This window comes from Girardinichthys multiradiatus, chromosome 7, assembly GCF_021462225.1.
Source record: "Girardinichthys multiradiatus isolate DD_20200921_A chromosome 7, DD_fGirMul_XY1, whole genome shotgun sequence".
Classification (NCBI taxonomy): domain Eukaryota; kingdom Metazoa; phylum Chordata; class Actinopteri; order Cyprinodontiformes; family Goodeidae; genus Girardinichthys; species Girardinichthys multiradiatus.
Window position 1 is genome coordinate 18,670,391 of NC_061800.1, and position 16,991 is coordinate 18,687,381.

Sequence of the window (16,991 nt, forward strand, 5' to 3'; positions counted from 1 at the left end):
CTGAAATAGTATTATTTCTGGCAAGACACCAAGCAATGACACCACCAAACAAGGCTCGTGGTTTCTACCTTTGGAAGCTTTATCGCCGGCTCACGGTACTCTTCCTCCTCCTCGCTGTCTGAGTCGCCGCTCTGCACCGAGGTCCTGGAGGCCAGAGCTAAGGAGGCCTCCTTCTGCTGCCAGTCCAGAACACAGTGTCGCACGTTGCAGTAGACGTTAAACGCAGAGGGGTTACTGTGCAGTTTGATGTCTGGCACGAAGAGAGCTCCATCTAGACTCTCGGCCTGTGGAGATAAAAAAAAAAAAAAAAAGAAACAGATCATTAAAAACTTTGCTCTGGAAGTATGTTTTAAAATGGGTACATTCACAAGAACAGTTTCAACCTTAAACTCAGAAAGGCAAAACAAATTCATGTATAAAGGCAGTTAAACAGGAATACCAACTTTTATTGGGTTTCTCCACTGTTCATGAATCTGTTTTTTTTAATGTAATCTGCAAACCAAAATGCATACCTCCTCCAAACAAACCAAACATTTATTCAACTTACATCTTCTCTTCACAGAACATAAACATGTAAGAAATCACCAAAAAATGTCTAAGGGAATCTTCAAATATGGTCTCTGATCACATAACATCTGTAGCCTAAAACAGGCTTCAAATCAGACATATCACCTGAACAGAAGTCATTAAACACTCTGCATGTTAAAGTAGGGACCACCATGCTGTAAGCGGTCATGCAGCTGGAAATATTATCAAGTAGTCTGTGGATGAAGTGTGTAATGTTACAGACCAGCTACTTATTCATAATGTAGAATAGTAGCACGTTCCATTTGTACTCTGACGTCGGAATTTCCGACCTCCTGAGTTTAACTGGAATGCTCCCTAAAGTCGGAATGAGTCGGAAAGTCAGAGCAACACAACCCAATATATACCCAACGTCCACATTTATTATGGCAGCTACTCACATCAACAGTAGAAAAACTCTTTATTTTTAGTAGTTCTTTATTATTTATATAAGATTTAGTCAGTTGTACACGTAGCCCTTTTTTTTGTTTACAAGACGAGATGTTTCAACGCTGTTTATTTGCACGAAATATCGCATAGAAAAGTGTTATTGTCATTGTTAGTGTTGTACCAGTGGCCGCATACGAGCAATGAAGAATACTAGCCTCCGGGAAACTAGAACGCTATCACTGTGGAGATGATGTTACTCTGACTTCCTAGTTCCCAGGTAATATACCATTACTATAAAAAAGTGTGAAAAAAATACCAAGCGCCATGAATTTGTCTTGCCACCAGAGACGGTGAGGAAGGTGAACGTTAAAAATAAAGCATCAATAAAAAGTTCATTTAAGGCCTTGTTTAAGTCTTTACCGAGGGTGCCAATAATTGTTGAGGGGCCTATACATTGATCTCTTGTCAAAATGTTATCAGGAAGCATCACACAGGACATTTGAAAACACTAAACAGCATATACAGGTCCTTCTCAAAATATTAGCATATTGTGATAAAGTTCATTATTTTCCATAATGTCATGATGAAAATTTAACATTCATATATTTTAGATTCATTGCACACTAACTGAAATATTTCAGGTCTTTTATTGTCTTAATACGGATGATTTTGGCATCCAGCTCATGAAAACCCAAAATTCCTATCTCACAGAATTAGCATATCATTAAAAGGGTCTCTAAATGAGCTATGAACCTAATCATCTGAATCAACGAGTTAACTCTAAACACCTGCAAAAGATTCCTGAGGCCTTTAAAACTCCCAGCCTGGTTCATCACTCAAAACCCCAATCATGGGTAAGACTGCCGACCTGACTGCTGTCCAGAAGGCCACTATTGACACCCTCAAGCAAGAGGGTAAGACACAGAAAGAAATTTCTGAACGAATAGGCTGTTCCCAGAGTGCTGTATCAAGGCACCTCAGTGGGAAGTCTGTGGGAAGGAAAAAGTGTGGCAGAAAACGCTGCACAACGAGAAGAGGTGACCGGACCCTGAGGAAGATTGTGGAGAAGGGCCGATTCCAGACCTTGGGGGACCTGCGGAAGCAGTGGACTGAGTCTGGAGTAGAAACATCCAGAGCCACCGTGCACAGGCGTGTGCAGGAAATGGGCTACAGGTGCCACATTCCCCTGACCTGGGCTACAGAGAAGCAGCACTGGACTGTTGCTCAGTGGTCCAAAGTACTTTTTTCGGATGAAAGCAAATTCTGCATGTCATTCGGAAATCAAGGTGCCAGAGTCTGGAGGAAGACTGGGGAGAAGGAAATGCCAAAATGCCAGAAGTCCAGTGTCAAGTACCCACAGTCAGTGATGGTCTGGGGTGCCGTGTCAGCTGCTGGTGTTGGTCCACTGTGTTTTATCAAGGGCAGGGTCAATGCAGCTAGCTATCAGGAGATTTTGGAGCACTTCATGCTTCCATCTGCTGAAAAGCTTTATGGAGATGAAGATTTCATTTTTCAGCACGACCTGGCACCTGCTCACAGTGCCAAAACCACTGGTAAATGGTTTACTGACCATGGTATCACTGTGCTCAATTGGCCTGCCAACTCTCCTGACCTGAACCCCATAGAGAATCTGTGGGATATTGTGAAGAGAACGTTGAGAGACTCAAGACCCAACACTCTGGATGAGCTAAAGGCCGCTATCGAAGCATCCTGGACCTCCATAAGACCTCAGCAGTGCCACAGGCTGATTGCCTCCATGCCACGCCGCATTGAAGCAGTCATTTCTGCCAGAGGATTCCCGACCAAGTATTGAGTGCATAACTGTACATGATTATTTGAAGGTTGACGTTTTTTGTATTAAAAACACTTTTCTTTTATTGGTCGGATGAAATATGCTAATTTTGTGAGATAGGAATTTTGGGTTTTCATGAGCTGTATGCCAAAATCATCCGTATTAAGACAATAAAAGACCTGAAATATTTCAGTTAGTGTGCAATGAATCTAAAATACATGAATGTTAAATTTTCATCATGACATTATGGAAAATAATGAACTTTATCACAATATGCTAATATTTTGAGAAGCACCTGTATTTATACTCTTTTACAAGCAGTGAAGTATGACATGTTGTAAAGAAGTTGGCATCGTGACAAAGTGTTTGTTGGGCAGCAGACTGAAAGCGAGTCACAGCGGCATGTGGCCACAGTCCTTTGGTTTGGCAACCTCAGAATGGGCTAAAGGGACAGGAGGAGGGAATCTACTTCCATATTTTAATAAAATCAATAATGAAAGAAATTACCTATGAAATTTGTCAGTTAATGGTCACCATCACCACCTTAACTAACAAGAAAAATAGATAAATATAAAAAATATTACCGGTACTTTTAGTGTAACTGTGGAAATTACATGAAATAATTCCATGAAACAAACTGAAAACTGCATTTATTATTATTATATCTGTATTTAAAAACATTAGTTGGTTCTGTATTATTTTTAGCCAAAGTTATCACAAACAACTCGGATTTACAACTTTTTTTTAAAATGCTGAATTCAATTTTACTAGCAATATCCAGTGCCCATTACCGCCTGATCAAGTAATCAAAAAAAAGATCCTGTCTGGCAACATGAAGTAGGCTAAAAGACCTAAAAAATCATGCCCAGACCTAAGGAAACTCAAAAACAAATTAGAAACAACGTAATTAAGATCCATGAGTCTGAAAAGGAATACAGTGTCATTTCTAAAGCTTTTTGATACCAACAAACCACAGTAAGAGCCACTATCCACGAATGAAGAAACTATATAATATTGGTCAACCTTCCCTGAAGTGGCAGGAATCCAGAATTAGGCCAAGACAACATTACTCCAGAGAGTTAGAAAAGAACCCAGAACAACAGATAAAGCACTGCAGACCTCAATTGCCTCAGGTCAGAGTTTAGGATTCAACAATAACAAAGACACAGGGCAAAAATGGCATCCATATGAGAGCTTCAAGGTTAAAACTACCGCTTACCCAAAAGAATACAAAGTGATGTTTCATATTTGACAGCAAACTTCTTGATAATCCCAAAACTTTGGGGAAACCATTCTCTGGACTGACAAGACAAAAGTGGAAACTTTTAAAAAGTGTGAGACAAGTACCAAAACATTCATTCACCTCAGCATGCTAGAGGATTGAGGTAGCTGGAACTTCTTGATTACATCAGCTAATAATTATTTGACCACTTAGGGACTCTTAGACTGTGCCTAGAGATTAGAACTTTCAGCCCGAGGCGCTAAAGCAGTTGCTAAGTAATTTTCTAAAATGGAAATCAAGGAGCTCAACCGAACCACTCTGCTCCCTTACTGAGCTTTAACAATATAAGGTGTTTTTTTTTTATTGCCTTTACTCTTCATGTAAATGCGATGGGCAGCACAACTGTAGAAATTAGGATTCAAATAATTATTTATATTGAAGCTTTTCTATAATCATTATGACCAGACAAACTACAGCTGACACAGAAACTCAATAAACAATCTAACTGCTGACTGTTTTCCCGGGGCCCACCAAGTGAAATATTTTAAGCACAGTCCTGAGGCAACCTCTAGAGAATTACATCGATCCGCTGAGCATCTCTTGCACTGCTGTGCTTCTGGCATCCTGATCATAGAAGGGGGAGTCATCTACCGAGACAGAAAGGGTCATTCATTATCAACTAAAACCTGTGAGGAGGAAAATGCTAGCTCCACTGGCCCCAAACACTGCTGTGAGCTGATCTTGTGCCTCATTAATTACATAATTAAAGCATGAAGATATTTAAAACCAGCAAAGACAACTAAATCATGTTGAATTTGTCAGAGAAAGTAAAGATCACCATTTCATCTGTAATAACACTATGTGCTGCTGATTTCAAATAAACCACATCCACAACTACACGTCATCCAAATTAAAGTTTAATTAATTTTAGGTATTTTTTCCACCTCCAAGGACTGTTTAAAGTGTTTGAGGTAGAAACTCCATAGCTTTGGACAAATCTGTGAGGCTGTGCAATTATAAAGTTCAGAGGAGCAGCAGTTGCTGATAAACATTAACTTTTATCATTAAGGGATTAAAAAATATGCTGATGGAAAGAGACCCATCAGATCTAAAAGCACACAACAAAATGAAGATCGCATTATGCAATATGCAAATCCAACTGGCACACTCATTGGTTTCTTCTAACTGTGCAAGAGTATGACTCAAGCAAGCTGCTCGTGTCTTCCTCACTGCTGATTTCAAGTCAGCACTTACAGGTTTTACAGAGTCACCGGCGGCACTTAAAGACGTCTAATAACACACGTTGGATGTTAACAGAATAGAAAACTTTAAAACAGAGGGGATTTTGGGCACTGTGGCAAAATAAAATCAATTATATAATGGGGTATACCAGTAAAACACACTGACATTTCCCGTCAATCTGAAATCCGCCTTACAAAGAGCTCTGCAATTGCTGTATCAGATCAAGCCAATAATAAAGGAGTCCCAGATATCTTGTTTCTATGTTTAAGACTGTCATTATGAAGTAAGAAAGGAAGAGGTCCTTGAGTTGTGATGTTGTGTTGAAGAAAAACACAATAGACTGACTAGTCAGAACTGGACAGCCTTATAGCATACTGATCACAGACTTGCTAAAGACAGAAAAATATTTGGTGATGCTTATTGTTTAATGCACCCAAAAAAGTGTTATAGAAAGGTGGTGGTAGGATGGTAAAGTCGTGAAGACATGTTATGCTTGTTTGCAAAGCAGAAACTCAGTAACACTGTTGAGTTAACGATTTGATTTAATATAATAATTCATATGCATGGTTTCCTAACAACGTGTACCCCTAATATCGATAACGATTAACTCGCATTTTGCTGACTGACTTTTTCCTTGTCATTGTACACTGTCCAGCTAATCTCTGTCAGCTTTAGTATCTCAGCCACTAAAAACATACGTCAGGTGTGGCCATATCATATACTGTCAATATGCGGAGAGTGAATGCATGGAGAATAATATCCTTCCTTAAAGAATCCTCGCAGTCCTTTGCTATTAGAATTAGACATATTGTGCACACACTTAGTGATCTGTAAAATCTTCGCACTTTGTGAAAACCTAAAAAAAAAAAAATTGTTAAACTCATCTTGTTCTTTTGAATTCAATTTGCAATGTATTGAGACAAGTATAAAAAGCAACTCATCCCTTGTGATGTCAACATAAGTCATGTCAGTCTTTTTCTAAGAACAGAAAATAAAAAAACTTGCTTTTTCGGTACCCATTTCTGAAACTAAATCTGTAATCACTTAACCTCTAAACTTAAGTCTGTGCTTCTCAAGTAGTGCTACACTTACAGCACAGGGCGAAGCTTTGCTCTAAAAAACGCAGTCGTTTTCAGAATGTTCAATATCTCCTCTAAGCTTGTTGAACCATCTAAAAGGAAAGACCTCTCTGCCTGCAGTGGAGAAAAGAGGATTACTTCCTCTTTCCATGGATCTGCTATATATCAAACTGGCTGAAAGCTGAGTCGATTTAAATATTAAAGATCACGAATTAGGAAAGAAGAGAAAAGTAATTGTTGAGTCTGCATCACATTATGTTAAGAAGTGTAAGATTTCTTCAACCCATTCTGTCATTTTACATCTAAATTAAACTTTATCAGTCTCAGCTGTCTGTGTACTTGAGTAGGTACATCATATCTACAGTATGTCACTGCGACTTTAAATTTCATCACAATGTTTTCTGGTATTTACTGGAATACCAACTAAAACAATGATTAAATAGTCTCTGTAAATGAAATCAGTCTGTTTAACAGTAGATCTTCCACTCTGTACAGTCAGAGCATCACAAACACAAATACTGCTCTTAATATAAAATCCACTCATTATCAAATAGTTTACTTTAGCACATCAGTTACATCTGAGTTTTCTCTAACAATCTAAGAGATGTTCACCCTTTACACAGAAACAGAAAGTCTACTGCCTGCTGCAGCTTCCTCACTGTCTGTGTGATGTCACCTGCTCTGTCCTGTGCTCAGATATCCCCAGACAGCCGGTCTGGAAGTAGGATGGCAGAACAGATAGCATCTGAAACACTAGGCATCACATTTTACAATGTTCAAAATGTTCAAATCAAAAGCGCCAAGTTTATGGCGCAGGAGAACCTTTTCTGCATGTCTTGTCTATACACAATTACCTGGTACCACATTGATTTATGTTATATATTGCTGAATTACCAGTGAGTCGATGATCACTTGGGGTATAGGTTGGCACTTTTGGGCAGTAGTTTAACAGAGAAGCCGTCAAAAAAAAAAGGGCTACAAAACACTTCGATTACTAAATTTCCAATTTACCAAAGCAAATTACAAGTATTGTGGTGATAATGAGGTCAAACAAAAATATTTATCTTGAAATTGCTTAGAGTACCATACAGCTCAGGGGGGGTCCAGAAAACAAAAAACAGTATCATAATCAGAGTCTCAGGTGAGTCTAATCTGGCTATGACTGAAAACTGAAGTATTTAGAATCTGTCAATCTGCTTATTTTAAGTAAATCACTGCAGGTATAGAAATTATATTTTATTAATCTGGAAATATTTATTTAAAATTCTCCGTTCTCCCCCATACCATTGTTATAACCTTACATAATTATGATCCGTTTTGCAGAAAACAAATCTGCCTACAAACAAGATGTTACATCATGCTCTTCACAGAAATGACAAGCACACTTTTTTTTTTGTTCTTTGCCCTACATTCACGTTTCCATGCGGTAGCAGAGGAGAAAAGGAGCAGGGGAGATTTCAAACCGTTCTACTGTCCGACTACTCCGGTGTCAGAGGCATGACGGAGCAAGAACGAGCGTGACAAGTACAAATACAACATGACTGCCCGATGCCCATGTAACAGCAACCCACAGTTTCTATGCCTCCCTGCTATCCAGCCTTGCTAAAGACTCGCTTCTCTTGCAGTAGAGGTTGCCATGCAGTATTGCAAGAAATCATCTTAAAAGAAAAGTTTTACTTAGAAAAAAAAAAAACATGAAAAATATGCCCGTTTCAGACTGATTTTCTTCAACCTAGATATCCATGGAGGTGTTTTCCATATCACCTTGGAGGCCAACACTCCTAAATAATAGTGGGGAAAATAATCAATATAGCCTTTAGTATTATTCATCTTCTTGTAAGTTTGATACACAATGGTGAGTTTAGAATCAAAACAGCACAGCACCATCCTTTTATCCAGACCTGGATCCTTCTTTGGATGAAGGAGATGGAGGCAGGAAACTGTTGCCGTGGAGATGTGGAACACATTAGGTCGCTTGGCAACAGCCCATCATGCACAAGTCAGAGCCACTCCCCGAGTGCTCCACATTCAACCTCCCCAGCTCCATGTTTGGACGGGCTAAAGTGCACCAGACTGAGCTCAAAACCGATGGAAATAATTACTCTGGCGAACAGCCACAGGTCTGCAGGCACCCCAACGTTGCTGTTAATCACAGCATTGGTTTAGACTCTTCAGTAGAGACAAACCAGCAGTAGGGATTTATTGTTACAAACACGAGGCTGTGACATCTATAGATTGTCATCTCCAAATATCTAGGAGGCTTGATAACAACAATAAAGGCCAAAAACAACCCAGACAGTGTAGCTTTAAGCTTAAAACCCCTATAAACAAATATTACATAGAAAAAAAGGGACCATTCATTTTTAAATTAAGTGTATTAGAAAAGAGCAATAGAAAAATTTAGCATATCTTACCTTTGTTCTTGATTTGACTTTTGACTTGACTTTTTGTCGCCTTTTCAGTTTCTTCTTACCCAAAGCCTTCTTCCCCCTGGAAGTGCACAGAAACAAGGCCAATAATGTAAAATATAACCTTCCAGATGCATTTTGTTTAACCCAAAAAGACATTTAATACTCAAGTTGGAACTTTATATCAACCAAACGCGAGCGCCAATGCATGATCTGCCCTATGGTACTTTTATATTTGGATTCTCATGGCGCTAAAGGCTCATTTAGACCAATAGGTCTCAGAATGTGAACACTGACTTTTTTTTTTTTAATGGGCTGAACGGGGCACGTCGCTGATGGTGTAAGGGTTAAGCGCGCGACTATGTAAGGTGGCTACAGTCCTTGAGGCGGCTGTCCCGGGTTCGAGTCCCGGACCCGCGGACATTTACCAAATGTCTCCTCTCTCTACCCCCTTTCCTGTCTACCTACTGTCAAAAATAAAGGCCACTAGTGCCGAAAAAAAAAATATCTTTAAATGGATTGAACGACTATTTTAGCTCTGGGTTCTCTCCATTAGCACCGATGCCAAAGATACAAACACGATAACACTAATTCAACCTAATGTAAAACATCACAACAGGGGAGTATGAGACATCTAATTGGGGGGGGGGGGGGGGGACACAGCATAGTGCAATTTAAAAACAACATCTGCTATGTCGCACATTTGCACGGTTTTAAGTTTTTCCATTCGTTCTGTGGAGCATTAGTACTGATTACTGTTTTTTCATTTAATGTGACTACTGCTTTTTTTTTTGCTACAGCTGCATCATCAAGTGCACTTGAGCAGCACAGATTCTGGTGTGTGCTTTCACTTTAACTGACTGAATGCTTATTGTTCTCGAAAGTAGGGATGCACAATATATTAGCATTAATATCGGTATCAGCTGATGTTAATTACTTTTTAAAATATTGGTATCAGTCCCATAAATAAAACTGGGCCAATAATAACAACCGATGTTTATTTCCATCTTGTTCCTGTTTGTGTATTTGTTTCGGGAAGAGAGGGAGGGACGGGTTTGGCCATGTCGCATGCCCAAACAATTTGTTTGGACATGCAACAGTGATAGTGATGCAGCGTGGGATTGCGGAGTGTTTAACTCAAGCAGAGAAGCAAGGTCAGCAGCGTGGTTGTTTTTTTTTCACAGTGTCAAAATGGGTAGAGAAATAAATATAACATATGTAATAGGGATGAAAGCACCTTTTGCTATCTGATTATTAATCGATAAAAAAAATAGTCCACGGATTAATTGATTAGCAAAATAGTCGTTAGTTGCAGCCCTAATACACAATATTGGAAAATACTAGTTATCAACCGTAACACCAATATAAATACCGGTAGCGATATCGGCCGAAAGGTTTTATGCCGGTGCATCCCTACACAAAAGAGACTATTCCTCTAATTAGGTCTTTGTGGTAACATATTTCAATTTGTCATGATACCAATCCTTTTAATGACATGCGGGGGAAAAAAGTGCTAGAGGGACTGCACACTGCTCGTCAGCTGGCTAAAAGACAGCTCCTATATTCAAACCCCCCCACTTACAAGACAAGTTCAGGTGTTTGAAAATATACCACCTAGTACAATTCACAGAAAATCATGTTGTGAAAAGTGAGGGAATACATAACTCTTATTAAGGTAAGGGTTTTCTAAAACTGTAGTTGTGCATTTTTGATCTAAATATTTGTGAAAATACTGTGATATTATAACAGTAATATGTGAAAATATGTAAACATGAAAACCTCATCCTGACCCAAGCCTGTTTAGTGGATGTCTTTCTTTAGTCTAAATAAGTAAGATGAGGCAAACAGAAACAAACAAAGCAAAAAGGAAAATAACTGCATAGCGCCACACGTAAAAACAAAAACATGATTTTGGCTCCAATTATAATCCATTAGTCACCCCTGCACTCTGAATAACTAACATCATCCATTAAAAAGCTCAAACTGGACAACTATTAATAACAATATTGAAGTAATATCCCGACAAAAGAACATTAGATAGGATGAGATGTTTACTGAAACTGATGTTCTTACATTTTCTTGAGCACAGTTATTAAAAAATACTAAAATAAACAAATAAATGTCAGTTCAACAATCATCTCTGATTATATATAAATTAATCATGGTTCATGATTATTAGTTGGTTTGTGAGAGAGTATCAGTTCTTATCAAATTAAGCAACCTGACTGACTAGCATGACGTAAGTGTATTATGACAGAAAATCAAATGAGTGGATTCAGCTGCCAACACGTCTGCGTTTAAACATGTCTCAAGTTTCATGCCATTTTGGTTTGTTTAGATGTGAAGTATATATTCATAGTGTTGTATTCATGCTTATTATTGTCATCCTCCTTTCTGTAAAACGAACATCTGTGTAGATAACATGGAAAAGGGCTGATGCCAAATGTTTGTTAGCTGGCTAACAGTGACGCTGTCGGGCCTAAAACCATTAACACGGCATTACTAAACAACTAAATTAACCTAAGCAAGTTGTCAAGCGAAACTGAATACATTTATAACATGTTCAGTAAAAGAAAAGCATCCAAGATTAGGGATGAGCTTGTTTACGTCCAACAGGGTGTCACCCTCTCTTCAAAACAAACTGACAATCTGCTGTAATGACAACTAGTAAGCTAGCTAGCTTGTATGGGTGAAAGCTGCTTTTACTTCCTACGCATTAGGACCCAATAGGTGCTTTGATTTTAAATTCCATGTGAACCAATGTTTAACTAAAATCACATTGCCCGGAACACCCGGAATAAAAACCTCTCGCACAAGGGTGAAGCAACGTAATGTTAGCTGGGGTTGTACCCCTCAGCTAAGGAAGTCACACAAACTTGGCAAATAAGATGACTCCGCAAGCAAATTATTGAGTACTTAGCATGCTTGTTTGTAGGTTAAATACTGAACATAATGACAAGTCAGACTTATATATATTCGGGGTGTAATATTCGATGTTAGCGCCGCTATGAAAGGGTTAAGGTTAGCTTACAGCCGTTAGCCTCGTTAGCCCTTCAACTGACAGAGCAGCTCCATGTATCTATCATTTTCCGTTGGCCACTCACCTTCCCTGATTTATCCCCTGCTCTTTATCATTGATGGCGGTGGTATAAATCCGTCTGTATCTCTCCGCAAGGGCTCGTCCTGAGAGTAAAAGCTGGTACCGAGTCCGACAATCCGACTGGGCTCCGACAGTCGGGCAAGAACCCATTCCCGAACCGATGGTGGTGAGATCGGCTCCCATTCCAGAAATTACCCTGACACCGAGCCCCACGGACGGCGATAAAGAGGGTAAAATTCCCCCTCCACCGGCGGCGGCCGCTGCCGCAGCAGCACACATCATCGTTTAGCACAGCAATGCATATATCACACAGACAGGTTATATCCGGCCATTAGATGCAGTCCTCTTAACATCAAACCCGCCACATGTCACATCATATGTCCGCTCCGAGCTGCAAAAACGCCGCAATTAGCATCCACTGTTTTCAATTATTACAGACGCAGAATAAGAGCCTTTCTGACGGTGCTGCTACGGTGTTCTGATGCGCAGTGTCAACACGGCGTTCTCCTTCCTAGAGCAGACCTCCTCAGGCCACAAGAAAAAGATCTAGCAGAACAACAGAAACGAAAGCTGTCCTGAGTAAAACTGTCGTGTTTCGGTTTCATTCGCTCCTTGAATATTTCTTGACCCCGAAGAGGCAGCACCCTCAGCAGGGCTGCCATCTTAGCTCCATCATCCTGCCCCTCCCAGACTCAGTTCTGCGTCGCTAGCATGCTGGGATATTTTCATATACCAAAACTAAGCAGTGCTGCTAATAGCAAATTACAACACCGCTGAAAAGTGAAGTTATTGCAGTACTGAAATTTAGAAACTGAAACGCATGTATTACATATTTGCACTTGCCTATTTATATTTTGGAAACAGAGAGGTGTATTCTCAACGTTTATTTCGGGGTTGTTGTTTTTTTAAATTGAATCATACAGCGAATAAAACACAAATTTCAGTTTCTCAGAATACTAGTTTAATTATAAGACTAATTAGACTGTTTGATCTTAACATCTGATATAATAAATAAAAAAAAGATGCAATCAGACAGACAAAAGTATGAAATTGTGTGCAAACTCTGGTATTTGTATAGGATCAAATAAAAACTTGTAAAATAAGTACCAGCAACATCATTACAAAATATCAAATTCAGGCAGAAGAAACACACATTTCCACATCTAGTTTTTACACAACACAAACAACATATAAACCAACACTTACAATAGGTAATGCAAGGTCCAGTGACACTATATACTGTGCTCTGCAGATTCAGTTGACCTCCAAATGGCACAGCAGCCTAGGAAATAACAGAACCCAAAAATAACAGGAACCAGAAATAGGAAATAACAGAGCACAGAAATAACAGAATCCAGGATCCTGGGTTCAACTCCCAGCCGGGGGTCTTTCTGGAGGCTCCTGCCACAGTCCAAAGAATGCATGTTAGGTTCACTTGTCTCTCTAAATTTCCCTTAGATTTTGCCCTGTCTTGGACTGGCAACGCTTCTAGGGTGTACCCTGCCACTTACCCCTTAACTATAGAGGTATGTACCAGCCCCTCTGCATCAAAGTATGAATGAGATGGTTATAGAATTTGATGGTTGGATTCAGATGTGGATGGATTATTTAAAGTGACAAAGTGGCACAAAAGTATGCTAAATATCTGTAAGAAAGAGTGGCGGGGTTTGTACACATCTAAACATAAATTTGCATCCCCAGATAGATTTTAAGAGGTTTTTTATCCATATGACCTTTGAAAACAAGGCTGGATAATGTTGAAAATATTTAAAATGTGAATACATCACCATTTATAATTTATTTAGTAGTCATCAAGATAAACATCAAGTGCTTGTGTTGTACAGCCTGTCTCTACATGCTCATCCGGGAGGAGTGAATGCTGCAAGTCACTGACTGGATGCAATCTGCTGGGTTTCCTTAGATAGAAAAACTTTTTATCCAATTTGAATAAAAAGCTAACTCCGACTGCACTGTTCAATGGTTAGGATTAATTGGAATGTATGTACTTGACTGTTGTGAAGTGCCTTGAGACAACATGTGTTGAATTGGCGCTATATAAATAAAACTGAATTGAATTGAATTCTCTGAAAAGTGTGTTACAGTGAGACTTCAACCTTAGACGACCCCTCTTAAATATGCCTTACATTGGGTAAGAATTGTAGCCACCCTCTGATTTTATAATTATCCTTACTGCTGTTTTCTGCTCAGAACCGCTGTGAACTTGTGTTCATTTCTGTCAAAACATTAAAAAAACTTGCATTGCATTGCAGGAATTCTTATAAATGCATCATGCAGGTTCTGATTATATTTAGATTTTGCTAGTCAAGTAGTGACAGAAGGATGCACAAGGAGAAGGTGAACTGCAGCAGTGGGGGCTGTGTTCGACAGCATCAGTCAAAATGTCAGTAAAGGCCAAAACACACTGTGGTGCAAAGGTAGACAAGAACAGGAGGTACATGAAAAAGATGCAGCCGACATGTTCATGATTTTACACATGCATATTTGCAATGTGTGAAACTATATTTAACAAGTAAAATATTCCTCCTGGACCTCTTTGTACTCAGAGGGATATTTCCAGTGTTCATGTTTTGCAGTGGAGGCATATAACAGAGCATCCGTTCACATTTGCTGAGGCAGGGAGAGGACTTGAGATTTACGGAGCCGCTTGCTGTGTTTTATTGGCTGTGAGGCATTGCATCGGCCCAATGACAAGGGAGAAGTCCGTCTATATTGTCTCTTTTCATAGCAACCCAGAAAGCATTTAGAGGCAGGTATCACCGGTGATATAGCTGATGAAAACTGAAGGAGTTTTTACCTTTGAAGCATGTGACGATCAGCATCCCTGAAGTGTATTTTCCTGCTCATCCTTAGGTACAAGGAATAATTTGATTCTGTTTTATGGAATCTGAACGCACATCCACGTCTGATGGTCTGTTGATTTAACCCCTTTTGTTTCAAAACTCTTCCGTTCCATCAAGGAGGAGAAGGGGGAATATCTAGCCCACAATGAAGCTACAGATTAGACAACATCAAGAACATAGCTAATATGAGATAGAATTTACTTTAGCTGAGTAGATGGAAAATATCAGAGTAGGATGTTATTTATAATATGCGACAGTGTTATCTCAGTTTTGCATTTTGTCATTGTGATTATTTGTTCTTACATGATAAAATGCATTGTTGTTGACAGCTGGCTGGATAAGCATTTCTGTAGATAAAATATATTTATTTATTTTCTTATTAAAAACTTAACACCAGTGACTGTGTTTAAATGTAGATCAGTTGAGTTCATTACCACATCTACATGCATCAAGAACACAAGCTAAAAACACTTTTAAAAAACTTGTTTTGAGCTTTGTAACACAATTGTTTTGAGTTTTGTAACACCACTGGTCTCCAGATACCAGTGGCCTCACTCGAAAAAGAGAAAATATCCAGTGAGCGGCAGTTCTGTGGGCGCAAATGCCTTGTTGATGCCAGGGGAGAATTGCCAGACTGGTTCCAGCTAATAGAAAGGCAACAGTAACTAAAATAACCACTCGTTACAACCAAGGCATGCAGAAGAGTATCTCTGAACATACAACACGTCGAACCTTGAGGCGGATGGGCTACAACAGCAGAAGATCATACCGGGTGCCACTCCTGTCAGCTAAGAACAGGAAACTGAGGATACAATTCCCATAGGCTCACCAAAATTGGACAATAGAAGATTGGAAAAACGTTGCCTGGTCTGATGAGTCTCGATTTCTGCTGCGACATTCGTATGATAGGGTCAGAATTTGGCTTCAACAACATGAAAGCATGGATCCATCCTGCCTTGTATCAATGGTTCAGGCTGGTGGTGGTGGTGTAATGGTGTGGGGGATATTTTCTAGGCACACTTTGGGCCCCTTAGTACCAATTTAGCATTGTGTCAACGCCACAGTCTACCTGAGTATTGTTGCTGACCATGTCCATGTTGCTGACCATGTCCATCCCTTTATGACCACAGTGTACCCATCTTCTGATGGTTACTTCCAGCAGGATATCGTACCATGTCATAAAGCACCAATCATCTCAGACTGGTTTCTTGAACATGACAATGAGTTCACTGGACTCAAATGGCCTCCACAATCATCAGATCTCTATCCAATAGAGCACCTTTGGGATGTGGTGGAACGGGAGATTCGCATCATGGATGTGTGATGCTATCATGTCAATATGGACCAAACTCCCTGAGGAATGTTTCCAGTACCTTGTTGAATCTATGCCACGAAGGATTAAGGCAGTTTTGAAGACAAAAGGGGGTCCAACCCGGTACTAGCAAGGTGTAACTAATAAAGTGGCCGCTGAGTGTATGCAAACTTCAGAAGTATTGGAGCTATGGAAGCTACAAAATAAACAAAGTTATCTTTAAAATATATCCTCCAGAGTAACTTCCACAGATAGAATTCAGTAAACCTTTAACTTTCAATTAGCAGCCTGCATTTCCAAATAATGGGCTGCGCAGTTGGTAGCAATGTTGCCTTGCAGCAAGAAGGTCTTGGGTTCGACTCCCGGCCAGGGGTCTTTCTGCATGGAGTTTGCATGTTATCCCCATGCATGGATGGGTACTCTGCCTTCCTCCCACAGTCCAAAAATATCACTGTTAGGTTAATTGGTCTCTCTAAACTGCCCTTAGGTGGGAGTGTGTGAATGGTTGTTTGTCCTGTCTGTGTTGCCCTGTGATGGATTGGTGACTTGTCCAGGGTGTACTCTGGCCCATAGCCTGCTGGAGATAAGCACCAGCTCCCCTGTGATCCACTATGGAAGAAGTGGTAGAAACTGACTGACTGCTTGGTTACTGTAGTTCTCTACAGCCATGGAGGCTGTTTGAACTTTGTACATTTGCCAATAGAGGGCAGTGTGGCCTATTAGTTGGAGGGAAGCTGGACTGACAGACGTTGCGCTGAAAAAAGAATAGGAAGAAGAAGAGGTCCGCTACAGACGCTGTAAAACAATCATGCTGATTCTGTTACGAGAAACATGTCATGAAAATACATTTCCAGATTTACAATGATTTCACAAATTTTTTACAATAGTTTACATTTAATAATGTTATCGTTTTAAAAGGTATTCCTTCAAAAAATAATTTAGCTAATATCTTGAATGATCATAGATATTTTCACATAGCAGGACCATCTCAAGCTTTACTCAAATTAAAATAATAAAAATA

At 39.6% G+C, this 16,991-nt stretch overlaps 1 protein-coding gene across 11 annotated transcripts in view; it reads right to left on the reverse strand.

Annotated features, from left to right (window-relative positions):
- The window catches only part of mycbp2 (MYC binding protein 2), a 79,771-nt gene extending 67,313 nt beyond the window's left edge, over nt 1-12,458 (reverse strand). For 7 of the 11 annotated variants that reach the window (XM_047369729.1, XM_047369737.1, XM_047369736.1 and 4 more), the window contains exons 1-3: nt 11,802-12,457; nt 8,704-8,779; nt 69-284 (exon numbers count right to left, since the gene is read on the reverse strand). In XM_047369729.1, the coding sequence (XP_047225685.1) occupies nt 69-284; nt 8,704-8,779; nt 11,802-12,079 (570 nt within the window). In that variant the 5' untranslated portion in view covers nt 12,080-12,457. Of the gene's footprint in view, nt 1-68; nt 285-8,703; nt 8,780-11,801 lie in introns of all 11 variants that reach the window. The other 4 variants (XM_047369726.1, XM_047369727.1, XM_047369728.1 and 1 more) reach the window with 1 other exon arrangement.
- Between the last annotated feature and the right edge of the window lie 4,533 nt (nt 12,459-16,991).